The sequence below is a fragment of the Onychostoma macrolepis genome, chromosome 01 (genome assembly GCF_012432095.1).
Source record: "Onychostoma macrolepis isolate SWU-2019 chromosome 01, ASM1243209v1, whole genome shotgun sequence".
Lineage (NCBI taxonomy): Eukaryota > Metazoa > Chordata > Actinopteri > Cypriniformes > Cyprinidae > Onychostoma > Onychostoma macrolepis.
Genome location: NC_081155.1, coordinates 32,988,667 through 33,016,381, shown reverse-complemented (window position 1 = coordinate 33,016,381; position 27,715 = coordinate 32,988,667). Strand labels below are relative to the sequence as shown.

General features: G+C 35.9%; 2 protein-coding genes across 4 annotated transcripts; one reads left to right on the top strand and one right to left on the bottom strand.

Moving 5' to 3' along the window:
• Positions 1–429: 429 nt before the first annotated feature.
• grhprb (glyoxylate reductase/hydroxypyruvate reductase b) lies at positions 430–4,310 on the bottom strand. Its single transcript, XM_058770075.1, has 9 exons — positions 4,063–4,310; positions 2,977–3,107; positions 2,820–2,892; positions 2,632–2,748; positions 2,463–2,551; positions 2,231–2,335; positions 2,004–2,139; positions 908–1,038; positions 430–828 (listed from the first exon to the last, which is right to left on the bottom strand). Exons 1-9 carry the CDS (start codon positions 4,212–4,214, stop codon positions 707–709), a joined length of 1,056 nt encoding a protein of 351 aa, XP_058626058.1. The 5' UTR covers positions 4,215–4,310; the 3' UTR covers positions 430–706.
• Positions 4,233–27,681, top strand: uba6 (ubiquitin like modifier activating enzyme 6). 3 transcript variants are annotated; one of them, XM_058770024.1, is made up of 33 exons: positions 4,233–4,353; positions 10,359–10,441; positions 10,566–10,660; positions 10,992–11,020; positions 11,606–11,700; positions 11,919–12,030; positions 13,702–13,782; positions 13,857–13,979; positions 14,108–14,231; positions 14,313–14,416; positions 14,498–14,560; positions 14,659–14,735; positions 17,010–17,076; positions 17,166–17,309; positions 17,888–17,955; positions 18,773–18,851; positions 19,016–19,096; positions 19,185–19,262; positions 19,369–19,550; positions 19,646–19,751; positions 19,843–19,932; positions 22,134–22,214; positions 22,316–22,444; positions 22,603–22,654; positions 22,733–22,796; positions 22,882–22,951; positions 23,068–23,139; positions 24,104–24,227; positions 24,556–24,749; positions 24,860–24,987; positions 25,078–25,165; positions 25,894–25,988; positions 26,145–27,681. In XM_058770024.1, exons 1-33 carry the CDS (start codon positions 4,255–4,257, stop codon positions 26,287–26,289), a joined length of 3,222 nt encoding a protein of 1,073 aa, XP_058626007.1. In that variant the 5' UTR covers positions 4,233–4,254; the 3' UTR covers positions 26,290–27,681. The 3 variants fall into 3 exon arrangements, with proteins under 3 accessions (XP_058626007.1, XP_058626016.1, XP_058626025.1); XM_058770033.1 differs by lacking the exon at positions 4,233–4,353 and adding an exon at positions 9,381–9,470 and having other exon boundaries at positions 26,145–27,679; XM_058770042.1 differs by lacking the exon at positions 4,233–4,353 and adding an exon at positions 9,545–9,667 and having other exon boundaries at positions 26,145–27,680.
• The last annotated feature ends 34 nt before the right edge of the window (positions 27,682–27,715 follow it).

Genomic DNA, 27,715 nt, shown 5'->3' with positions numbered 1-27,715 from the left:
ATTGATCTCAGAATGTGAACCTTGCCTGTGTGCTCACAAACACTGGGCTTTTGATGTTAGAGAACAAACGTGAGTTCAACATTGTTGTTTTTTTAAAGAAATAGTTAATCTAAAAAAAAAAAAACATCTGTACATAACCCATATAACTAGTTTTTTTTACCCAGCTATAGTCCATGTAGTCCAATCTGCTGCTCATTTATTTGACACATATGTTGTACTTCTGACATTCATAGACCCATTTTTTTTTTTTTTTTTGTGCATGTACGATATATAAATTATCAGCCAATTTTAGACTTTTTTTTCCAATTATTGGTATCTGTCAACATTTTATTATTAATTGTGATGCAAGTTTTCTATATTATTGCATTGCCATTTAATGCAATAGATAAACACTTGTATTCAAAAACACTAATATTCAAAAACTCAAAATGAATATCCATTTTTTATTCTGAACATTGTAATGTTGTAATGAAGTTTTAGCATTGAAAATGATTTAATATTTTATGGTTTATTTTGTTCATTCTTTTAGATTTATTGAACCATTTATTGGTTATAACATGTATAACATTTATTTGGTCATTTGGGGTCACTATGAACTGTACTCCTATGAAAAATAGCAATATGTGAAGATTTTTCTGAAATTCTCTCTCTGTGTCCCAAAGTAGATTTTTAATTTTCGTGTGAACTATTATTTAACCATCTAGTTTTACAGTTTAAGTTCTTGTGGCATGGGTTCTCCCCTGAGTCCGGCCAGCAGGTTGTTGGCAGCAAGAGCAGACATGGCGTTCCGTGTCGTATATGAAGCACTGGCAATGTGGGGAAGAATCACTGCAGATACAAACATAAACACAGAATATCAGACCTGTCAAATACTTTAATGAAATGCATGCAGACATGCATCGCTTACCGCAGTTTTTGAGTGTGAAAAGAGGATGGTGTGTGGGCAGTGGTTCAGGTGTGGTGACATCCAGCCCAGCTCCAGCGATCAGACCGGTAGACAGGGCTTCATATAGATCCTCCTGATTAACCACTCCACCTCTTTACAATAACAACACAATCAGAGTCATGCACGGAAGTGCCTTTTGGGAATAGAGCCACTCGTATACACTGATACTGTGATTATGAATCTGAAGTGAATACAATAAACAGTCTATGAACATCAACATTAATAAGTGACAGTGACGTATGACTTCATATATACATAAAAAAAAAAAAAAAAAAGAAATTTTCTGCCAGGACATGATCTGATTTCCTTTAACCCTAAAACACAATAGAATGCAAAATAAATAAAAAATCTATACAGAAAGTTCATTCATATCACAGTACATTGTTCCCTATTTTTAAGGACTTATCTTAGGGGTGTATTCACACCAGGAAAGTCCGCTAGTTCGCTTGCTTTGGTCTGGACCAAATACAATGTTGATTTTTTTAGGTTTTTTTGTTTGGTGCGGTTCGCTTTCACACTGCCCTTTTTGCAAGTGAAACAGAAATTGTAAACCAAACCACACGTGTGCTAAGGTCATCCATTCAACTGTACCAGAGTTCATTTGGAACCGGACCGAGACCACCTCTTCAGCTGGGTCTCGGTACCTGACCCAAGTGCGATTGCTGTATTCAGACTTGCCCAAAAACTCTGCACCAAAGCAGGAAATTAACTTGAGTTCAATTCAATCGAACCAAACAAGACAGGTGTGTATACAAAAATAAAGTTGATTAATTCTTGTAATTGCAAGATCACAAACACCTGAAATTTGAGCCAAAGTAACAAAAATGCCCCTTATATTTCTTCTAAAAATTTTATTAGACTCCTTTGTGTGAGTTCAGTAATTTCACTTTAATGGCACTGAATAGGTTCTTTTCATTGCCATTGAAGTGAAATAACTGAACGTAAACATGAGAGCCTGAGAAAAATGCTACTTTTAGAAGAAAATTTCAGACGGCACTTTGCATCTGAAATCTTCAAATAATACTAAAATAACTCTGGAAAGAATGTATTAGGTTACCTGCTTGTGTTGATGAAGATGGCGTTTTTCTTCATCTTGGAGAAGAGATTCCAATTGCAGATCCCGTGAGTCTCTGGAGTCAGAGCACAGCATATAGCCAGGAAATCAGACTGCTTAGCCAGCTCATCAAAAGAGACTAAACACACACACACACACAGGTAATTTGTATGCTACCTTGCAACTCCAACTCTCTTGAAAATTCTGTGAAGGTTCTGAGATCTTCCCACCATATTCTGCCTCTATCATATTTGCAAGCTCCGGTCTTGGCACCACATCTGTGTAGATGAATTTCTTCACCTTGAATGGCTTCAGACGCTCAGCGATAGCCACACCTACCCGGCACACACACACATACACCACACAAGCTTAACTTAATGCAACATATTACGATCCCCAACGTCCTGAACTAATAAAGGATTCAGAAATTATATAGAGTCATGAAGCCATCCTATTCCTTACCAATCCTCCCAAGTCCTAAGATGCCAACTGTGCTGTTTGCAAGTTCATGACCACATAGCCATAAGGTTCTCCATGTTCCCCAGCCACCCCTAAACACAAGTATGAATCAGTATGGATCAGTGCATGATTAGTGAGCAAATATGTGAGTGTTCATAGTTATTTTTAGTACGTTTTAGCCTCATGTGTGGCCTCAATGAGTCTTCTGGATGTAGTGAGTAACAAGGCAACAGTCAATTCAGCCACACAATCGGTCAGAACATCTGGAGTATATCCTACACGGATTCCCCTGGAAAACACACAAGCCTAAGTCATCACACTTTAAGAAATTCAAATCTAAATTTTACTCCCACAACTGACCTTTTCTTGAGCTCATCCAGAGAAAGATGATCAAAGCCCACTGACATAGTGCTGACGACTTTTAGATTTGGACCTGCATTATTGAGACACACATTCAGCATGTCACTGTATTTGTCCTGATTTGTTTCAACCTACTGGTCAAACATCGCAAGCTAACCTGCAGCTTCCAATAGTTGTGCATCAATCTTCTCTGTGAGTACACATAGAATTCCATCACAACCTTTGACCTTTTTCAGCAGCTCCACTCGCGGTACAGGGTCATCAGAGTCCCACATGTCAAACTGCACCCTGGGATTGTGTGTGTTGAATTAAGAGAAGGTTGAAGAGTGAGAAAAAGCAGTTCAATGATTTCCATGTATTTGACTCAATGAAATCTCCATAAACTGAACTACTGAAAAGCAGAAGCCCACAAACTCCCAAAACAAATGAAACTAAAATGGCAAATCATCAAAATGCCAAAAAGACTATTTGTTTTCTTTGACCCCTTTCACTTTATTAATGTTTGTAAATCTGTATAGAAATGAATCTGATATCCTAGATGACTAATGTTCAGAATGAGAATGCTCAGCCAGTTGGTCAAAAGTTTTTTATTAACTTTGTTTCTTGCAGTCTTCAGCTAAGCAGAGGTTCTAGTTGGAAGATGTTGAACAAATCTTTGGTTTAGAAAATATTTACCTTATTATGGTCTTGATTGGTTAAACTTGCCTGTGTCCATCTTACATCCATTGACTGTTACTATAATTAATTAAAATAGAAACTAGGCCTACGACATTTTATCCAGTTTTATTACGATATGTTGGCAAAATTAACCCCTTAAGGTTAACGCATTAACTTACATGAATTAGCAATGAACAATATGCTATAGCCTATTTTCATAATATTTATTAACCTTTAAATGTTAGATGATAAAAGTATAAGCTACAATTATTCAGTCATGTCAGCTCAGAGTGCATTATCTATGTTAACAGATACAACTTTTGATCTAAATGATTAATATAGATAAATATATTTTATTAATACATGTTAAAGCTTAATAAATGCCAGAAGTATGTTTCTAACTATAGGCTAATGTCAACAAATTAAACCTTTTCCTACAATAGGCCTAGCTATATACCATCAGTATTCGAAATCCAATCATAAACTTTGGAGCCATAACAAAGTTCGAATAATACACGTAGGGTAAATAATAACCGTGGAACACATTTTATGAAACTAGTTGGTGATGGTGACCGCTTCAACCTACTGTCCGGATTTGCGGAGAATGTCCAGTCCGTCCGGCGGCACCTTGCGCGTCACATACACCTTCGGTAACGCGGACATTGCGCGATGAAATCCGGTGACGGTACACGGGGCGATCCTCCGCAGTCTCCCGAGCGCTGTTCTACTGCACCACATCACGAGCAATATCAAACAACGCAGGGATCTGTGGTAAAGGATGACAGAAGCTGAAAGCGGTTCTGTGTGTGGACAGTTTGGGGGGAGGAAACGAATGGGTGGTCTGTCTCTCCACACAACACAGCCAAAGAGCAAATATGTAAGATACGTATGTTTTTTTGTTTGTTTATTTGTTTTACATTCCAAAGTACCATAACTAATAACAACACACAAGTTCTGGTATCTGGTATCGATTTTGTTTCAGTCAATCATTAATCAGGGTCACAAGTAGGCTATTGTATGAAAAGAAATGAATATTGAAATACACAAAAGAATAATTAATGAGTTTAAAACAGAATTCAAATAGCCTAGATCATAGATATGAAAAACTATAGGCTACAGAAAAAATATAACAGACATTAATGTTCATCAAAAATAACAAGAGAAAATAAATAAACAAACAAACTTACAAAGACTTAGCCTATAAGTGTATTTTCAGTATAGGATTATGATTTTGAATAGGCTATATTTGCTGGAGTAGCAGTTCAGAGCTCCCCCAATGCAACTATAAGTTAGAATGTGTGTGTGTGTGTGTGTTTGTGTTCATATGAAGGTTTCTGGTCAATGTTTGATAGGTGTCTTTGTCAACACAAATACACAATTTTTGACTGAACCAAACGGTCTTATGAAACACCAGATGCCAAGGGTGAATTGAAGAAAAGTAACTCAATGCACATGAAGCAACTCTTAAGAAAACAGCACAAAACCCTATGAGCAATAAGCTTTTGTAAATATACATTTATAGAAGATTGTAGGCTAAGTGTAGCCTATATGGTGCTTGCAAAAAAGATTACAGCAATTTTTACAGAGGAGAAAGACACCTACTGGGTTTGTGCTTACATATTTATTTATTTTCTTGAATTTTTAAAAGGTTTATTTTGGTATATTTTTGCAAACTACAAACACATAGCCTACTAAAAAAAAAAAAACATGAAAAACAATCATAGCAAATTACTGACACGAGAAAATTACAACCCGAATTCCTGAAATGTTTTTTAAATTTGAATAAAATGAAAACTAAAAGACTTTCGAATCACATGAGCCAATATTTTATTCACAATAGAACATAACATAACAAATGTTTAAACAGAGAAATTTTACACTTTTATCCACTAAATAAGCTCATTTCAAATTTGATCCCTGCTACAGGTCTCAAAGAAGTTGGCACAGGGGCAACAAAGGGCTGAAAAAGCAAGACATTTTGAAAAGATTCAGCTGGGAGAACATCTAGCAACTAATTAAATTAATTGACATTAGGTCTGTAACATGATTAGCTATAAAAGTGATGTTTTAGAGAGGCAGAGTCTCTCAGAAGTAAATATGGACAGAGGCTCTCCAATCTGTGAAAGAGTGAGTAAAAAGATTGTGGAATACTTTAAAAACAATGTTCCTCAACGTCAAATTGCAAAGGCTTTGCAAATCTCATCATCTACAGTGCATAACATCATCAAAAGATTCAGAGAAACTGGAGAAATCTCTGTGCGTAAGGGACAAGGCCGAAGACCTTTGTTGGATGCCCGTGGTCTTCGGGCCCTCAGACGACATTGCATCACTCATCGGCATGATTCTGTCATTGACATTACTAAATGGGCCCAGGAATACTTCCAGAAACCACTGTTGGTAAACACAATCCGCCGTGCCATCTGCAAATGCCAACTAAAGCTCTATCATGCAAAAAGGAAGCCATATGTGAACATGGTCCACAAGCGCCATCGTGTCCTGTGGGCCAAGGCTCATTTAAAATGAACTGTTTCAAAGTGGAAAAGTGTTCTAGACGAGTCAGACGAGTCCAAATTTGACATTCTTGTTGGAAATCATGGATGCCGTGTCCTCCGGGCTAAAGAGGAGGGAGACCTTCCAGCGTGTTATCAGCGTTCAGTTCAAAAGCCAGCATCTCTGATGGTATGGGAGTGCATAAGTGCATACGGTATGGGCAGCTTGCATGTTTTAGAAGGCACTATGAATGCTGAGAGGTATATAAAGGTTTTAGAGCAACATATGCTCCCCTCCAGACAACATCTATTTCAGGGAAGGCCTTGTGTATTTCAGCAGGACAATGCAAAACCACATACTGCAGCTATTACAACAGCATGGCTTCGTAGTAGAAGAGTCCGGGTGCTGAATTGGCCTGGACAGGGCCGGGTTATCCATAGACGGGATTGGGCGAGTGCCCTGGGGCACCAGCCAGTAAGGGGGCACCAAGTGATTAAGAAAATAACTAGACCTTTAAAATATTTTTAATGTTTTGTATATATTATTTTGCTGGAAGAGTTGCAGATGCATAGAAAATAAACAGTTAATGATCCAATGTATACAGAGAGAATATAAAATATATGCATGCATATAGAACTGCGATTGGTCAGGCCACAGTGTAATTGCGCCTCCCCAGTCAGAGTCGAGCCCGCCAATTTATAATATTCAATTCATAATGGATAGGCAGCATCAGCGTAGCAGTTGGGCTAAATGTAAATTAAAAAATGAGAAAATATCAGGGCACATAGCCAGGCCTCTACAATGCGACTGAAAAGTACTGCGTGCAACTATCAAAACATACCCGATCAGCATTTGTGTTTGCGCTCGCGCTCAGGGGAGCTTCAAAGGTTTCTACTTGCGTGTTCGCAGCGGTGAGTAATGTGTCGCAGACATTAATTTCTTGAATGCAATGTTAATCAGAATCCACTCACTGCTCAAAATACTTTTGTTCATTGCTGAGTTATGCAAGCTCACAAATCCTCTCGTTATAACAAACAAAGTGTAGACAGGGTGTAAATAAGAGATTCGTTGTGCAGTGTAGAGCGCTTCATTGATTATTATGGAGCTTTGTGAGATTGCGATGAACTGTGACAGCTTTTAAAGATTATAGGAGTTTGCAAATGTGATATCAAATTAATACAACAGTTCAACAAACAATAAGTTATATAAAGTGATGTACATTGTATGAATTTAACAATATTTCCGATTTTGCTCTATTTCAGAAGGAAAATAGTTTCAAACAGTCACAGCTGAGCCGCTGCGTCTCCATTCAAATACAGCGTTGTTTCGTTTATGAATGAACCTGCGTTTTTAAATGAATCTAGAGTCAGTGATTCAATTATCCATTCATAAAGACAGTGCCTGCGTCCCAATGTGCATACTATCCATCCTAAATTCTATGTGATAGTAGTCATTTTCAATACTATTTAGGGCAGATAGGGTGGATAGTATGCACATTGGGACGCAGGAGTCACTTGCTTCGCTCCTGAATGAATCAGCCGCTCAAACAAATCAGTTAAATGAATGATTCAGTGATAAAATCAGTGACTTGCTGCCACCTGCTGGCAGTTTTATTTTTAAAGTGTCATAGTTACTTAAATCATTTCAATCAAACAATAGTTCTATATTCAAAATTTTATATTTAAAACATTAATCTCACAACATTGTTATGAATTTAAAACATCCATCCCACCTCTGAGCCTTTGTAAATGTCTGTAAATTTACCTTCATGCCACTTTTGTGTTCTGTGCCACCTTTGTAGTGGAAACTGATTTTGTTAATATTGATTTATTTTGATTGGTAACTTATTCTTATTATTCTACCTGTTCTTATTCTATTTTTTTTTTTATTAGACATTTTGGAAAAGCTTATAAATATGGACTTTTGAATTTGACATAATGACATACTTTTAATAAAATTAGAGAAAAAAAAATTGCATTGCACAAAAAAAAAAAAGAAAATGCCCCTGTAAATCACTTTAAGGAGTCAAATATCACCTTCTAATGGGAAAGCTAATTTTTGTTATTGATCAGAAGGTGCTCCTGAATTTTTGAGGGAGGGAGGGGGGGGGGGGGCACTTCAAATGTGCTCACCCTAGGGCACTACACTGTGTTAATCCGGGCCTGGGCCTGGAGTCCAGATCTTTCATCTATAGAGAACATTTGGTGCAACATTAAACGAAAAATACGTCAAAGACGACCACAAATTCTTCAGCAGCTGGAAACCTATATCAGGCAAGAATGGGACCAAATTCCAACACCAAAACTTCAGAAACGTATAACCTCGATGCCCAGACGTCTTCAAACTGTTTTGAAAAGAAGAGGAGATGCTACACCATGGTAAACATGCCCCTGTCCCAACTATTTTGAGACCTGCAGGCATCAAATTTGAAATGAGCTCATTTTGTGCATAAAATTGTGAAATTTCTCAGTTTAAACGTGTTATGTTCACTATGTTCTATTGTGAATAAAATATTGGCTCATGTGATTTGAAATTCTTTTAGTTTTCATTTTATTCAGATTTAAAAAATGTCCCAACATTTCCGGAATTCGAGTTGTAATAGAATAAAAAGAATGAAAATATACAAACTTCATAAGCAAATAGCATGCACGTTGTGCATTGTAAATCAATAAATCAATCAAATGACAGATTTAAGGCTTTTCAGTAATTTAGTCTTTTTTAGACTTTGTTATTTCTTGTTGCTGTTCAAGTATAAAGTTGGTGACCTATTTTTATTTGTAAATGTGTAAAAGTTTTTTTTTTTGTGTGTATTTTCCATATATAATAGTTAAATTTATAATATAGCCTACCATACTTCCCAACATATTCTCATATAGGCTACCATATTCCCAGTCAGTTTTGGGGAGTAACTAGTTACGTGTAACTAAATTACGTAATTTAATTAAAAAATAAATGTAATTGTAATCAGTTACAGTTACGGAGAAAAAATGTGTAGTTAAATTACAGTTACTTATGAAAATATTAACGATTACAAAGGGGGTTACATCTGATTTTTTTTTTCACACACACCCACAAACAGATTTAATTGATTTCTTTGATAAATTACAGTGACTGCTCTAAAATATGAGATACAGAATAGGACACGTGCTTTCTCGATAACTGTTTTATTTCCAATTTGGGTTTATATGCTTTATTTTTTTAAGATGAACTTTTCCAAGCCATTGTTAGATGCCGATGTTAGATGTTTCCTGTCAAAAATAATCAAATATAATCAGTTAAATTACTTTAATAAAGCAATTAAAATAGTTACACTACTTATTACATTTTTAGATAGGGTAACTTGTAATCTGTAACCAATTACATTTCCAAAGGAACCTTATGTTTCTTTAATGGCCGTGTAATCCATTCCACTAGGTGGCGATGGTAGTTTTCCCATCACGACACCTCACTGCTCACGCGCAGTAGAAGAAGTGTGCTGCTCCCGTTCCTCGCGCACATTGACAGGTAGCTAGTTCACATCTCTCTTTCCTTACTACAGACATTACATTAAACCGCATCTCACTGAAAACAAGCCACCACAGCCATAAAGGCGCATTAAGCAGTCGAGCCTGCAGATTTGGTTGATCAGTTTATAGTTAAACAAATAGGCTAATTTGGTGAGCAGCTCAGCTAGCCGGTGTGCTAATGATATACAGATATGAGTAAGCAATATGACAAATGAATGGTTTTATGACATGTTCACCGTTCTTCGAGTAAATACGAGATGTTTTTTGTGATGATGTGATTCGTTTTGTATTTTAGGTCTTCATTTAAGATCCTTTCGCCTTTAAATGGAGGATATTACATACATGTTAGATGTGTGAATGCGGGTGTCAGTGCTCAGACAGATTGCTTTTTTAGAAATCCATAATGTGTGGATCATATGATAAGGATATGTGTATGTCATGTGAAACGTGACGATGCATAAAACTGATATGGCACTGTCAAGTCATTCAGGGCTCCAATGGTCATGAAAAACATTGGCATATAAGGGAATTTTAATGAAATTAATGCAGTCTTAAAAGTCATGGTTTCAATTGTGAATATATTTTTTCATGTTAGAGAGAGAGAATTTTTAATGAATCTTTCTTCTGAGTCGGTTCAGTCGAAATGATTTACACAGATTGGTTTGATAAACAACTGAGATGCCAGTCCTGTGTTTCTTGTGAGCAGGTCAGGTTAATGTAGGGATGCTGTAGATTATTTTGTCAGAAGGTTCTGACAAGTATCATGCCTGACATGCTGAATCAGTTTGCATCTGTAAACTCCGATTTCTGGACTGAATGCCTCGGATTGTGTTTCTCGGGTCTACTGTCATCAGCAGTGAATAGATGCTCTTTATCTCTCCTACAGAATCTTACAGAGGAACACCTGGACACCCCCTCTCCCCTTCCCACTATGGCTGACTCCATGGATATAGATGACTCTCTGTACAGGTACACTGTAAATACTGAAGCTAAAATACTTAAGGCTTACCTTTCTGGCATGTACAGAATCTGATTAGTTAAGAATCAGATGTAATCCAGCGTTCCTGAACTGTGTGTTTGTGTGTGTATGCAGTCGGCAGCGGTATGTGCTGGGGGACAGTGCTATGCAGCAGATGGCCCAGTCCGCTGTGTTTCTCAGTGGAATGGGAGCTCTTGGAGTGGAAATAGGTACACCACTCCAGTCCTTTTATCGTATTCATATTTGTAATTCATTGTTTTACCATTCACTTGCTTTTACAAACTCTTTATAAATGGCTAATGTCTATAGAAAATATATCATTTCAAATATATCTCATAATCTGAGATGTCAATTATTTATTTATATGTATTTTCTTCTGTCTTTCCTTCAGTAAGCTATTTGCTTCCCTATGCTATAAGTTATAAGTTCAATACCGTGTACATCATCTACAGTCTTGATTGAACCATTTTTAATTATTTTGGGAGCTGTAATTAGCACCACATCACCAAGTTCTAATCAAAAATCTCTCATGTTGTGCAGCAAAAAACATTGTTCTGGCAGGAGTGAAGGTAAGATAAATATTTAGATTTTTCTTCTCTGTTTTTTCTATGTTCACATTTAATGGAATTAATATTTGATTTTTTTTGTCATAAAATATCATGGCTGAATTTGTTACAGTACAATATTATTGTTGTAATAGAAGATTATTATCTTTGAAGTATCTTATGCTCACCAAGGCTGCTAATGTTAAAATACAGTAAAAACAGTAATATTATGAAATAATATAATTTGAAATCACAGTTTTCTATTTGTAGTTTAACATTTGTAATTTTATTTAATTATATTTTTTTTTAAATACATTTTTTAACATTCTAAATGTCTTTACTTTTGTAAAGTAAATGTCACTTTTGATCATTCAACTTTTCTGAATAAAAATATTAATTTCTCTGACCAAAAAAAAACAAACAAAAAACTTACTGACCCCACACTTTTTAATGGTGTAGAATAGATTAATGTTCATTTTGAACTCTTATTATATACAGTATGTTGTGAACTTGTTTTTTATTGTTATAGGAGACTTGGAATATGCTGATTAGTTACTATTCAGTTGTATTATGTCTGCGTTATGAGATTTTGCACATGTGTGGTTGTAGGCTGTCACTCTTCATGATGTGAAGCGATGTGAAGTTTGGGATCTTGGCACCAACTTCTTCATCAGAGAGGAGGATGTGCATAGCCAGAAGAAAAGGTGAACTGTGGTTACTTTTGTTACAAGCATTCCCTTTTTTTTGATAGTTTTTTTTCCTAGATCTAAATTGTGACTGTGTATACCTTAATATAAAATTTTAGTCATATCATCCACCCATAATAAAGTTAGGATCCGACATATGTGTCTCTATGGCCTTATCATACTCTTTATTTCTGTAAAGATATGCAATAATCACAATGATTTTCTTTTTCTATTAGGGTGGAGGCTGTCCATTCTCGAGTGGCCGAGTTAAACCCATATGTCCAGGTCAGTGTGTCCACTGATGTCCTGGATGAAAGCACTGACCTCAGCTTCCTAAAGAGATACCAGGTTGGTCTCCACTAACGACAGCAAATATATTTATATACAGGTGCATCACAATAAATTAGAATGTCGTGAAAAAGTTCATTTTTTCTTGCAAGTTATTTCAAAAGTGAAACTTTCATATATTTTAGATTCATTGCATGTGAAGTAAAACATTTCAAAAGTTTTTTTGTTTTAATTTTGATGATTAGAGCTTACAGCTCATGAAAGTCAAAAATCAGTATCTCAAAATATTAGAATATTTACATTTGAGTTTCAATTAATGACCATCCCTACAGTATAAATTCTGGGTATCTCTTGTTCTTTGAAACCACAATAATGGGGAAGACTGCTGACTTGGCAATAATCCAGAAGACGATCATTGACACCCTCCACAAAGAGGGTAAGTCACAGAGGTCATTACTGAAAGGTGTGGCTGTTTACAGAGTGCTGTATCAAAGCATATTAAATGCAAAGTTCACTGGAAGGAATAATTTGGGTAGGAAAAGGTGCACAAGCAACAGGGATGACTGCAAGCTTGAGAATACTGTCAAGCAAAGCTGATTCAAACACTTGGGAGAGCTTCACAAGGAGAGAACTGAAGCTGGAGTCAGTGCATCAAGAGTCACCACACTCAGACGTCTTCAGAAAAGGGCTACCAAGCCACTTCTGAACCAGAGACAACATCAGAAGCATCTAACTGGGCTGTGGAGAAAAGAACTGGACTGTTGCTCAGTGGTCCAAAGTCCTCTTTTCAGATGAAAGTAAATTTTGCATTTCATTTGGAAATCAAGGTCCCAGAGTCTGAAGGAAGAGTGGAGAGGCACAGAATCCATGTTGCTTGAAGTCCAGTGTGAAGTTTCCACAGTCAGTGATGATTTGGGCTCCTATGTCATCTGCTGGTGTTGGTCCACTGTGTTTTCTGAAGTCCACAGTCAACGCAGCCATCTACCAGGAAATTTTAGAGCACTTCATGCTTCCTTCTGCTGACCAGCTTTTTAAAGATGCTGATTTCATTTTCCAGCAGGCCATGTCACCCGCCCACACTGCCAAAGGTACCAAAAGCTGGTTCAATGACCATGGTGTTACTGTGCTTGATTGGCCAGCAAACTCACCAGACCTGAACCCCATAGAGAATCTATGGGGTATTGTCAAGAGGAAGATGAGAGACACCAGACCGAACAATGCAGATGACCTGAAGGCTGCTATCAAAGCAACCTGGGCTTCCATACCACCTCAGCAGTGCCACAGACTGATCACCTCCATGCCACGCCGAATTGAGGCAGTAATTAAAGCAAAAGGAGCCCTACCAAGTACTGAGTACATATACAGTAAATGAACATACTTTACAGAAGGCCAACAATTCACTAAAAATGTTTTTTTTATTGGTCTCATGAAGTATTCTGATTTGTTGAGATGGTGGGTTTTTGTTTTTGTGAGCCTAAATCATCACAATTAAAAGAACCAAAGACTTAAACTACTTCAGTCTGTGTGCATTGAATTTATTTAATACACGAGTTTCACAATTTGAGTTGAATTACTGAAATAAACGAACTTTTCCACGACATTATAATTTGAGATGCACCTGTATATTTAAATATATCTAACTTCATTCCAATAAGATTACTATTAGTATTTATATTATTTTGTATGTTCATATCATACTTAATGCCTCTATTCTTGTATTTATCTCTTCAGTGTGTAGTGTTAACAGAAAAAAAGCTGAGTTTACAGAAACGAATCAACCATTTCTGCCACTCCCAACAGCCCCCAATTAAGGTACAGACGTTCCTATGCATATTACATAGATATTACTCTCTGTATGAATGATTTAAAATACATTTTTGGTCCAGTTCATTGGCTGTGATGTGTTTGGGATCTGCTCGCGAGTATTCTGTGATTTTGGGGAGGCGTTTGAGGTGTCAGACCCTACAGGAGAAGAACCAAAAGAGCTCTTCATCCAAAACATCAGCAAGGTAATGAGAGCGCTGAACTGTCGAACCATCACATTTCTTTAGGCATTTGATGCTTTCTTTTGTCACATTTAGTCTGAATGTGTGATTTTGGGTTGTTTTTCAACTTCCTGTGTTACATCCAATCGCAGGAGAATCCTGGTGTAGTGACGTGTATGGACAGCCGAACACATGGCCTCCAGACTGGGCAGAGCGTGTGTTTTAAAGAGATCAATGGCATGATTGAACTCAATGGTACCACTCACCAAGTTACAGGTATAAACACAAACTTTACAGTGATTATGCATAATGATGTTCTCTCTTTACTCATTTATTTAACTGTGTTTGTGTATTTAGTTCTGTCTCCATACAGTTTTGCGATTGATGATACCTCATCATTCCAGCCATATGCTCATGGAGGAGTCTTCCGCCTGGTCAAGACCCCCAAAACCTTCAACTTTGTATGATAACACCACCTTCAGTTGGTTTGTTTAATATTGTCGGAGTATAATGATTAACTCTTTCATCTATGCTCTGTGTAGGAGATGATGGAGCAGCAGTTATGTGACCCTCGACTCCTTACTCCAGACTTTAGTAAACCAGAGGTCAGAAAGACAGACTCTTTAATTGCTGAAGTCCATTTATTATCATTGACATGAAAATCAGTCACATTTTGTCTTAATAAATGTGTTTATCCAATCAGGTCCCTCTGCAGCTCCATACAATCATGTTAGCTTTGGATGCTTTCCTGGAACAGCATGCTAGACTCCCCAACATTGGGTAATTTCATCTTCAACTTTTTCATCTTTTAGGCAGTGTCTTGAGCCTAGTGAGCTGCTTAACCAACAGCAGATCACTATAATTTGAATAGGTTTGTCCTACATTAGGAATGGCATTAGGGTTTATTTCTATTAGTGATGCACCACAATGACAACAACCAAAAGAGTTTTGGATGGCCAAAATCATTGACTGGAATGGTGCTTCTCAAATGATGTTTGACTATGTACACACAACATGACTAAGTAGTAGGACCATATGAAAGCTGTTTTATTTCTAATTTTATTTTTATCCATTCATTTTTTTTTTTTCTGTTAATTTTTTCCCATGATCTGTTTTTTAAATTAAATTTTAATAATCGAAAAGCATGTCTTAATTATTTGAAATCATGAAACATATACAATTTAAGAACTATGTATTAACAAAATTTAATTTTTAGGGCCCTATGAAATCAATTTTTCCCCCATATTCTGTTTTATTTTTCCCAAAAGAAGGCATGAACATTAACAATTTAATTTATCTTTTAAAATGTAGTCAAATGAAAATGAACAATTTAGATAATTTTTTTTTTGGCAAGCAATGTGCTGCACAACAGCACATCAATGAAAAATTTTATATTTATGTAAAAAATACTTTTAATAATTTTATCATTTTAATATTAATTTTAGTACTTTGTGAACTACATTCTACTGTACAGTAGTAATATATTTATTTAACAAAAAAAGTAAGTTACAGGGTTCCTACGGGGTATGGAAAAAAGAAAGCAGAGTATGGAAAAGTATTTGTGCTTCCAGACTTTTGCCCCCATTTAGTTATTTATAATAGAAAATTAAGAATTTTGTGTCATCAGTCCATTTCATGTCATGGTTGGATGTGTTAAACTGGACATTAAGCCTTGATATTAGAGGTACTACCATAAGAAAAGCCAAATGTTGAGCAAATAGATATGCTCTTGTTTTATTCATCGTAAGATGGCAGTGATGCACAAAGGAAGTAGGTTATATAAAACTAGAAATTCTAATGCATAAGCATGCAAAAAAAATTTTTTTTTAATTTTATTATTTTGTTAGTTTGTATGTATGTTGTCACTTTAAGAAAATCAATGAAAAAAACCCCTGAGAAAATAAAAATATTTACAGATGACTACTGTATACCAAATATAAAGCTGAAAATAATGCTCTGAACCATTTGTTAAATATGGTCTGAAAATCTACTGAGAGGTTTGGAAATTTGAGTCTGAAAAAGTATGGAATTTTGAAATGGAAAATGTGTAGGAGTGTTGTTGTGAAGACTTTTGAGATTCTATATGTGTATATCCAAAAATTGTGTGTATATAGAGATTATAGATTTTATCAAATTAAATTTGTTTATCTGAGAGATGGCTCAACTATTTATCACCTGTGACTAAAACTTGTAGTTTTTGGCTAAATGAAAACTTTTAATTTCTCTTTCAGTAAAATTTTATTTTGGTGCATCATTAAGGCCTAAGTATACTTTGTTTTTGTACGTACAGTCGAACGTGTGGCCTTTCAAAGAATAATCCATTTGCAGTTGTGTGCGAACGCGGGTGGTCGACACACGAATGAATGAATGATGCATTTATATAGCGCTTTATTGTGTATTGCTGTACACCCAAAGCGCTTTACAGTCATGGTGGGGGTCTCTCCTCAACCACCACCAGTGTGCAGCATCCACCTGGATGATGCGACGGCAGCCACAGTACAACGGCGCCAGTGCGCTCACCACACACCAGCTACAGGTGGAGAGGAGAGTCATAGAGCCAATCAAGTGGGCAATCACATGCGCTCTAGAAAGCTTCATCCATGTTCAGTGACTGCTCTATTTTTCCCCGTTAAGTCATGACTGATAACAAATATTTTTGAAATCTTTTAAACCAAAGCTGAGCTGTCTCATAACCTCTCGCTCACAAGCGCTTGTCATTGTGAGCGTCTGTCGTTGCAGTCTCCTCTATTTTGTTGTCGTTGTCCGTCGCTTTAGTTTCGTTTTCTACTGTGAAACAATGGCCCGGGACAGTGTTGCCACCATGTCGAAAAACTGATTACTGCAAAATAACTTCAGTGCGCATGTGAGACCTGAGCGTACAAAGTATGTGCGGTTACAAAAATCAACATAACCACTTTAAATGTAACGTCAAATATTGTGTCATTTCTCATTGAGTGTGGACAGCCAAATAATCTTTCATTTCTCTCTCTCTCTGATTGTGATTGACATGGATAATTAAAATTGTGATGGATTATTTTCCTCTGCTTTGTGTAGTTGTTTGCAGGATGCTGAGCTGCTCCTGAAGTTCACAGAGGAGATCAGCAGAACACTTAAAAACAAAGTCAGTTTTGTACACTCATTTACATAGTCGCTTCCTGTTGTGCACATCTTCAAACTTACGTCTTTTAATTGAAATCTGTTTGTTATCAGGTATGCATAAATCAGGAGCTGGTGAGGTGCGTGTCGCACTGTGCGAGGGGATGTCTCTCTCCTCTAGCTGCAGTGGTGGGTGGTATCGCTAGCCAGGAGGTTTTAAAGGCTCTCACTGGAAAGTTTTCCCCTCTTCAACAATGGGTAAGATGTTCAACAATCAAAGCTCAGATGTTTAGTCTTTCATGTACATTACCATTCAAGGGTTTGGGGTCTATAAGATTTTTTTAAAATGTTAAATACTCACCAGTGCTGCATTTGATCAAGAATATGGAAAATATATATAATTTTTTATATATATATATATATATATATATATATATATATATATATATATATATATATATATATATATATATATATAAATAATCTATTTTTAAAATGAATTTATTACATTTTGAAATATAAAGCCATAAAGTGATTCTAATGTGCTACCTTTGGTGCTTAAGAAACATTTCTTATTATAAATGCCTAATGTTTTTGTGAAAACCGTGATATAGGATTCTTTAATCAATAGAAATTTCAAAAGAGAAGCGTTTATTTATTTTATATAAAAAGAGTAACAATTTAAAAGTCTTTCCTGTCACTTGTGATCTATTTAAAGGAAGTTTTAATTGCTTTCAAAAAAACGTCTTACTGACCCTAAACTTTTGAATGTTAGTGTATGTATGACATTGATATGAAGACATGGTATTTATTCTTTGTTAAATATGTTTATACAGTTTTATCTCGATGCGGTAGAGGTGATTCAGCCCCTCCAATGTCTTCCTGCTGAGGAGTTTGCCCCAAGGTGAGCGTGATGCCAAGTACTGAACTCCACAATCTTGTTTTGTTTGTTCATATGTTTTACAGCATTTGTGACCCTGGATCACAAAACCAGTCATAAGTAGCACAGGTATATTTGTAGCAATAACCAAAAATACATTGTATGGGTCAAAATGATCGATTTTTCTTTTATGCCAAAAATCATTAGGATATTAAGTAAAGATCATATTCCATTAATATATTTTGTAAATTTCCTGCTGTAAATATATCAAAACTTAATTTTGATTAGTAATATGCATTGCTAAGAACTTAATTTGGACAGCTTTAAAGGTGATTTTCTCAATATTTCGATTTTTTTTGAACCCTCAGATTCCAAATAGTTGTATCTCGACCAAATATTGTTCTATCCTAACAAACCATACATCAATGGAAAGTAGTTTCAAAAAATTGAACCTTATGACTAGTTTTGTGGTCCATGGTGACAACTACAAATCAAGATTGATTTAATTAATTATATATTTATTTAACTCAGCCACTCTGTTTCTTTCTTCAAGAAATATGTTTCCACTGGAAATATGAGTAGGCCTAATTTTAAGTGTCATTTCCTGACCTAGAAAAGTAATATTTAATAAATATCTTATACCTCTGTGGGCATTTTTATAATGAATATACATTTTTCTTATGCCAACCAAGCTCTATAAAAATTTTGTGAGAATCTAAGAATTGTGAGAAAAAAGTATTTTAATAAATCTTTATCCAATATATACCTTCAAATATCATTGTGAACAATGGGGGCCTTGTAGACAACTGCTGTAAATGTTGATTTTGATGTGTGTTTGTAGGGGTGACCGGTATGATGCGTTGAGGGCTTGTATTGGAGAGTCAATGTGCTTGAAACTGCACAAGTTTCGAGTTTTTATGGTGAGTCAAAAGTATAGTTGATACATGAACCAAAATGTAATTTTAAAATTGTTTGAAGAGTTGGTGTCATATAGCAAAACTTAAACCAGGTAAAACGTGATTGAAAACAAAGTATATATTTTTTGTATAGATGTGTTGCGCTGATTCTTAATATGTGAATGTAGGTGGGCTGTGGTGCTATTGGCTGTGAGATGCTAAAGAATTTGGCACTTCTGGGTGTCGGATTGAGCAGATGCTCGGGAGAGGTGGGGATCTACATAATGACAGATGTTCATTTATTTTTTTCATCCTCACTGGTCCAATTCTTAAAATCCTATTTTTTTTTATTTTTAGATATGCGTTACTGATCCAGATTTAATTGAGAAATCCAACCTCAATAGGCAGTTTCTTTTCAGACCTCAGCATATACAGGTATATTTTTTTTAATTAGGTAGTTCTTCACTCTTCTTCATTCATGAATTACTAATCTGATGAGTTGGATTTTCTCTCACTTTTTGTCTATTTCCTCTCTCTGTAGAAGCCAAAGAGCACTACAGCAGCATCAGCTACATTAGAAATAAACCCAGAGATGCAAATAGATGCTCATTTGAATAAAGTGTTTCCTGCTACAGAGGATATTTATAGTGATGCTTTCTTCTCCCATCTCAACCTGGTGGTCACCGCATTGGACAATGTGGAGGCACGGAGATATGTGGATAGGTAATTCATGATTAACAGCAGAAATAATTGTTTTTCGGTGTATTACATGTAGGCTTCATTGCAAATTCTTCAGTGGTTGTTTTGTGAACTTTCAGTCGAAGTGTATCCAATCAGAAAGCTCTGTTAGACTCTGGTACCATGGGTACGAAAGGACACACTGAGATCATCGTCCCATTCCTCACGGAGTCCTACAACAGCCATGTGAGTGTGTATGTGTATATATAGGCTGTGTACCAGTTTACACATCTATTGTTCATGTTTTTTTTTTCTCAACTGTGATTGTGTTTCTTAGAGAGACCCACCGGAGGAGGAGATTCCGTTTTGCACTCTAAAATCTTTTCCTGCTGTTATTGAACACACTATACAGTGGGCCAGAGACAAGGTTGGGATTTTATTTCATTTCATTTTATAGAATGACTGTATGCATTACTGCTGTCATTACCATCATATTTATTTTGGAGAATAGTTTTTTCAAGTTTTTATTTTATCAATCAAATAAGATGTGACATTAGATCAAATATTTGCCAAGGCAACAGTGTGATATTTTGAATATAAGAAATGTATTATGTAATTTTATTTTATTATTTTTGATTTTTTGCAAGCAGCTTTTATTACATGTTTTTACCAAACCGGTTAGCATTTTGATTCAGAAACCATCGATTTCTTTGTAAGTTTGCAGCTATTTTGAATTTTATTGACTGCTAGCTGCCTTGCCATGTTTTTCCAACCAAAAAGCTAAAAATGTCATTACCATCACACACAATATAGAAAATACACCATCACAAATACCAAATATCCACTTAAATGCTAATCAGGGACATGATCTGATCTTTATTTCAGAACATATGATACATGTTTTAATCTATCCATAGTTTGAAGAAGTTTCAGTTTCAAGAAGTTGTTAGAAGTAGCCCTAATGAAAGAATATCTCATTAACTCTCCTTTGTGAATAATTTGCACTCTGGATGTCTCATTTCTGTGTGTGTTTGTTCAGCATAGTGGGTAATATATAGATTTTATTTAAAGGGGTCATATGATGTTGCTAAAAAAGGACATTATTTTGTGTATTTGGTGTAATGCAATGTTTATGTGGTTTAAGGTTAAAAAACACATTATTTTCCACATACTGTACATTATTGTTGCTCCTTTATGCTCCGCCTTTCTGAAACATGCTTTTTTTTTTTTTTTTTTTTTACAAAGCTCATCGTTCTGAGAAGCGAGGTGTGCTCTGATTGGCTAGCAATCCAGTGCGTTGTGATTGGCCGAATACCTCAAGCTAGGGGTGTGCGATATGATGATTTTTGATCGTGGACGATAAAAATGTCTCCACGATCTGCTTTTGGAGAAATATCGTTGTATCGTGCTACAGCGCGCCTCCGTCTCAATATGCATGTTGTTCTGATGTGCGCTTTCCCAGTGCACATACATCTGAAGCGTGCGTACACTAAAAACCTGTCAAATAGCGCCTAATTACTGCACTAAGTTATGTATTGTGTCTGATTGCGCTAATATTGTCGAAAACACACAAGGTTTGCAACCTGAAAAATTAAGCTTCGCGTTGCATCGCGCCTCGTAAACATTACCATGTCTGCATTTGTGATCGAAGAAACGACAAACAACAAGCACTACTCTACACTGCTCAAAACTCGCGTTTGTATAGTCAGTGGCAAATTCTTTAAATATGAAAACATACTTGCAGGCTGTGAGTCAGAAGCGCCAGACTGTCCTTGCACAGTTGGAATTGCCCCACTTTATAGAAACAGCCTTTGTGCACAGCTAGCATTGTAGGCTACTCTCCTGCCAGGTTCAGGAAACAGTCCTCTGTAAAATGCGCTGCACACACTCTAATATTATGGCTGAACTGTTCTGGAACAGTATTGCAAATACAACTTAACCACTGATTTATACTTGTGTCCTCTTTTGGAAGCCCAAACAAAGTAGTTTTGCTTTCACAACGAAACACAGCGTCTCCAGGACATGGCGCCAGCGGCAGCAACAACACTACAGCGAGAATAAAAATCACGCCCTCTTTCTCTGCGTATACATTTGGGCGGTGTTTTGCAAATCTTCCCACACCGTGATGTAGACATTTGGGGGCGTGTTTGAATGAGCCGTTTTAGGGGGGCGTGGACGAGTTAACTTTTATAAAGAATCTCTTTGGGTTTGAGACTTTTGTCTTTGCAACTTTAGGGATCTTATCCATGCACAAACAGCTTGTAACACTCCAAAGAGAAAGGAAAACTTGAAATCGCATCATATGACCCCTTTAACAAATAATAAAAACAGTTGCTCTGTGGTAGAATCTTTTCCTTGCATGTTAAGTCATCTGTTACCACAAACAGCCAAGGTGTGAATTTTATGACCACTTACAGTAAACTTTTTGAAGTCAATTTTTTTTTTTTAATTCAGACTGCCCATCTAAAAAGGGTGCCAAGTTTTTCTCCACTCAGGAGAAATTGATTTATTAATTAAAAAGAAAAGGTAAAAAATGACCAAGAAGTCTTAGTTTGAGGTTTGGCTGTCTCTAGTACTTAGAGATGTTGTGAGTGTTTTGATTAATGATCTTGTTTTTGTTTTGTATAGTTTGAAAGTGCATTCTCTCACAAACCCTCCATGTACAACATGTTCTGGCAGAGTCATTCATCAGCTCAGGGTGTGTTACAGGTAAGGACATATTACTACACGCTTATCTAAACACTAATTGACCCTTGTGAGGTGGTCACCAAGCCTTGTTAGGATTCTAATTTCAATGTTTGTGTGTGCAGAGGATGATGGCCGGGGAGAGTATGGAAGGATCATTTCAGGTCATTAAGTTGCTGAGTCGGAGACCCACTCAATGGGATCACTGTCTAGCTCTCGCTCGACTCAAGTTTGACAAGTACTTCAAAAGAAAGGTATAGGTTGTGCATAAATCTTTAGTAATTATATAGTAATTGTCTTGTAGTGATAATATTTTTAAATGCTTTATAATATACTAATACATTCCCCATTAAAATAGTGTTTTTATTTTGGAATATGTTTACAGTATGACATTTTTATTTGAATATTTCAGGCATTACAACTACTGCACTCATTTCCACTGGACACACGGCTAAAAGATGGCAGTAAGTCATATGCTTGACTCACTCATGCAGAGATGCTGTATTAAAAGCCCAGCTGAAGTGTTTTTCCTCTGTTTTCAGGCCTGTTCTGGCAGTCTCCCAAACGGCCGCCTTCTCCCATAGAGTTTGACCTCAATGACCCACTGTGAGTATCTGAGTAAATATTCTGTTGGTAGAATGTTCAAAGAGGTAAAACAAAGAATTATAAAAATGTCTTTCTCTTCCATCAGGCATTTCAGTTTTGTTGTCAGCGCAGCTCGCCTTTTTGCTGACATTTATAATATCCCATATTCAAAAGAGGTAAAAAGAATATTTAACACATCAATCTGGGTCTGTTTCTTTTTTTACCTGTGTTCTACCTGAATACAATTCTTGAATAATCTTTTAATGTTTTGTTGTTGCTGAATAATTTTTAGAAACATTCCTACGAGGCTGTTTCAAGTGTTTTAGCTGAAGTGGAGGTTCCTGAATACAGACCAGCTGAAAAGGTATCTGTTCTTTCCCTACTTATGTATTTAGTACTCAGCAACCAATGAAAATGTACCTGGATTAACTCTATAAATGTAACGCAACATAATTTTGAGTTGTTTGTGAAATATGTAACTGTACTGTGTTGTTTTTCATCATGCCAATTTTATTTATTTACTTTTTTTTAGCATAACTATAAGTAATGCAGGGTTTTCCAAACTGAGTTGATGAGAATCTAAATTTAAAATTAAAATAATTGTAGAATAATAAACAATATTATGAAATAAAGGGGGTATTATGAGTGAATATTTTAGGTTGTTTGGCTGACAAAAACAGTGTAGGAATCTCTGCAAATAGAATTGCAGTATTATTGTATCATTACCAGAATATTGATTTCAAATCATACCACTAGGATTCCTGTCCTTAAGAGCCAAAGACACCATTTGATGCATTTGTTCATAGACCAATGATTAAAAAACTAGCCAGACACTAGTGGTGCTGAAATTGCGGACTTTTCCTTTAAAAAAGGAATGATTACTAATAGTGCTGTCAAACGATTAATCGTGATTAATTGCATCCAAAATAAATGTTTTTGTTTACATAATATATATATATATATATATATATATATATATATATATATATATATATATATATATATATATATATGTGTATATATGTGTGCTGTGTATATTTATTATGTATATATAAATATACACACATGCATGTTTATATATTAAATATTTATATATATATATATATATATATATATATATATATATATATATATATATATAAAATAATATGAATATAAATATAGACATCTAAATATTTTCAAAATATATACTGTATGTGTGTGTATTTATATATACATAATAAATATACACAGAACACACACATATATTATGCAAACAAAAACTTTTATTTTGGATGCGATTAATCGTTTGACAGCACTAATTTACTAAGTGTTTATTTGTGTATTAGCATATAGAGACCGATGAGACTGTTAAGAAGCCTGATCAGCTGAAAATGACAGTGAGCAGTGAAGAGGAGAGAGAAGCAATCTCACAGCTACAGGAGGCCATCAACTCTAACTTTGTAACACCAGGTGTGTTGATATGCATCCACATTCACATAACAGCTGTATGAGCTAAACCAGGGATCCTCAAATCTGGACCACGAGATCCACTTTCCTGCAGAGTTTAGCTGTAACCCTAATCAAACACACCTGAACATGCTAATCAATGTCTTCAGGATCATTAGAAAATCACAGACAGGTGAGTTTGATCAGGGTTGGAGCTAAACTCTGCAGTGGATTGGACCTCCAGGGTAAGATTTGAGGAACCCTGAGATAAACTGTCTAACCTTTTTGATACACTTTTTTTTTTTTTTTTTTCCCCTCTTATGTCTGTTTTTCTTTCTTCTTTTGTATTTAGAGAGGCTACGCACGACTCCACTTTACTTTGAAAAGGATGACGACACAAATGGACACATGGATTTCGTAGCATCAGCGTCAGCTCTGCGAGCTCAAATGTACGCCATTGAGGCCGCAGACAGACTACAAACCAAACGAATTGCGGGTAAAATCATCCCTGCTATCGCCACATCTACAGCTGCTGTTGCTGGACTGGTGAGAGAAACAATCCTGAAGAGAAATAGTTTTCTATGATTAGATGTCTATGAATAGTTTTCAATCCATCGCTTTGTTTTTATGATCGTTTTATTATTCCTTCTCTCTAGGTGTCATTGGAGTTGATTAAAGTGGCTGGTTGTTATGGATTTGAGTTATTTAAAAACTGTTTCTTCAACCTGGCCATTCCAGTCATGGTGCTCACAGAAACAGCTCAGGTCAGGAGAACCCAGATCAGGTAACAGCAACACTGGTGCACGGATTGGCACTTAAAAAAATGAAAAGATTTGTGTTTCTTGGAATAATTTGATCCTTTTGTTTTGACCAGAGATGATATCTCCTTTTCTATCTGGGACCGTTGGACTATCTTTGGTCACGAGGACTTTACCTTGTCTGATTTCATAAGCGCAGTAAGGGTGTGTAGCATTTGAGTTGCAGATCAATAATGTGAAGGGCGCTTTAGCCTTCAGAGACCAACTGCACTAAAAATGACTTTTTGAAAGTAGTTAATACACAAATATGGATAAAAACAGCTGCTCATTCTCTGAAATGTATAATGGCAGCAAGTTTGAAAGAGGAATATTTCAAATTTGAATCGATCAAATTTAGGAGTCTTTTAAGCATTTGAACCACACTTTTTCATAATTCTTAATATTAATTTTTACATTGTTATAAAACCTATTTAATTCTATTCATCAAAAATCCTAACAAATGCATCTCTGTTTCCAGTGATATTAAGCAGCACAACTGTTTTAAACATTGATAATATTAAGAAATGTTTCTTGAGCACCAGATCAGCATTGACTGATTTCTGAAGGATCATGTGACACTGAAGACTAGAGTAATGATGCTGAAAATTCAGCTTTGCCATCTCAGCAAAGTTTCAAAATGGTTAAAATAGAATTTAAAAAAAAATGTGTACTGTGGTTTTGCATTTTACTTCTTTTTAAAACATTTAAGTCTTACCAACCTCAAAATTTAGATTTTTTTTTTTAAACCTTCCTAAAAACACATTTAGGATATGTTAAAAATACATCAATAATGCTTGGGTCTCTGATGGTTAATGATCTGTTATTTTAGCATTTGTTAAGAATGAATGAATTATTCCACGTTACATAGTAATTAGCTTTATGCTTAATTTCAGGAGGAGTATGGAATTGAGCCTACCATGGTTGTTCACGGAGTGAAAATGCTGTATGTGCCGGTTATGCCAGGCCATAACAAGAGACTCAAACTGACGTAAGGCCCAGCAGTAAAATAACCTAGTCTTGAAAGCTGAAGTGTGTAATTTCTCTGTGATTGCAAAAATAATGACACGCTTCAACGTTAATATAAAATTGCTTCGTGCTTCTCTTAATGCATTTCCATGACAATATCCTTTTTCTCTTCTTACAGAATGCATAAACTGATTAAACCCTCAGCAGGCAGGAAGTATGTTGATCTTACTGTATCATTTGCCCCCGATGTGGATGGTGACGAAGACCTGCCCGGTCCCCCAGTGCGCTATTACTTCAGTCGAGAAAGCGGCGAGAAGGCCTGACGCACACACTCACTCTCTCTCCCCTCTCTTGCCCTGTGGACCACAAGTGGAGTAGCACTTGATCAGACTCATTGTACATAGTGAATTTTTGTTTTCTACTGGTTTATTTTATTGCATAGCATTGTCTGTGCAGATGCCTTAAGATAACTATATTGTGCTTCAATGTGACAATAATAATGATTATAATATTAATACTCTGAAGAGTAAAACAAAAAGAAAGTGTTTACACAACTTCCCCAGGGCTTATTATTGTATGTTAGTCTCTTAGACTGGGAGAGGACTTGGTAAAAGTCAGTAGAGGGCTTGTAAGAGGCAAACATTCATCATGAATCAGCAGTAATTTATTTGCACACGTTTTGGGAGGATATTGCGGAAAAGTTGTCAGTCACTGTAAGCAACATAAACGCCAAAGATTTTGCATCTGGTCGTCACGAATGGTTTCCTCTGTATGTGGCTGTAGGGTCCTTTCATGATCTTGCATTGCATTGTAAAGTTACATCTACACTGGCAGTTCAAAATGCATTGTCAGCAGTGCCACTAGGGGGCACTATCCATCTATTCATCTGCTACTATTAACTGCTTGATTAGCTGAGATTCATTAGTGACAAGGCTTAAAGGACGAGACAGTGAATGAGGCATCATCCCATACGTGAAGGAATATTCATATCACTAAGTCTAACTTGCATGCTGACATCAAAAGCAGGCTTTTCACAAGTTCCTCGCTGCATTTGCAGTCTTGCTGATGTCCTTGACTCATCCTAAAGTGTCCTTTAGGCAATTGGCTGTTGGTAAGCACATATTTGATTAGCAGTAGTGACCAGAAATGACATACTCACACACACAACCTGACCCAATACTAAGCTTTGAGTTTACAGTGGACACGTTGGAATGCACACTGAGCCGGAAAAACACAGACAAGGTTTCTAGTTTGATCCCTTTAAAATGGCAAAGATTTAGTTGCACAGAATTCCCTCTCAAGATGTCCAGCATTTACAGTTTATAGGAAAATGATATATGATGATATCTAAAGGAGCTAAACCAGTGATTGGAAAATATGATGTCATTGTGACTACAGTATTCAACAAAGTCCAATAAAAACTTTGTCAAAATGCATTTACCTTTTTTCTCCCCTTTCTTGTTCCAACAAGAAGGCAGTTTGTGGTAGCGTGCGGAAATTATATAATATAGCACTGAAATTTAATATATACACTACTTTTAAAAGGTTTGGGGTTAGTAAGATTTATTTTTTTAAAGAAATGAATAGTTTTAGTCAGCAAGGATGTGTTAAATGAACTGCAAAAACATTTATGTTACAAAAGATTTTTATTTCAAATAAAATCAAGTTTCAATTCATCAGAGAATCCTGGGGGGAAAATCTATCACAATTTCCATAGCAGGAATAAATTGCATTTTAAAATATATTAAA

Excerpts from the sequence above, each read along its gene's own strand:
- grhprb (XM_058770075.1), bottom strand. The coding sequence starts at position 4,214 with ATGTGGTGCAGTAGAACAGCGCTCGGGAGACTGCGGAGGATCGCCCCG. Across the intron at positions 2,336-2,462 it reads CTTAGGACTTGGGAGGATTG|GTGTGGCTATCGCTGAGCGT; the intron begins GTAAGGAATAGG and ends TGTGCCGGGTAG. Across the intron at positions 1,039-2,003 it reads ATCTTCATCAACACAAGCAG|AGGTGGAGTGGTTAATCAGG; the intron begins GTAACCTAATAC and ends GTTATTGTAAAG.
- uba6 (XM_058770024.1), top strand. The coding sequence starts at position 4,255 with ATGACAGAAGCTGAAAGCGGTTCTGTGTGTGGACAGTTTGGGGGGAGG. Across the intron at positions 19,933-22,133 it reads TACAGTGGGCCAGAGACAAG|TTTGAAAGTGCATTCTCTCA; the intron begins GTTGGGATTTTA and ends TGTTTTGTATAG. Across the intron at positions 24,228-24,555 it reads CTCTAACTTTGTAACACCAG|AGAGGCTACGCACGACTCCA; the intron begins GTGTGTTGATAT and ends TTTTGTATTTAG.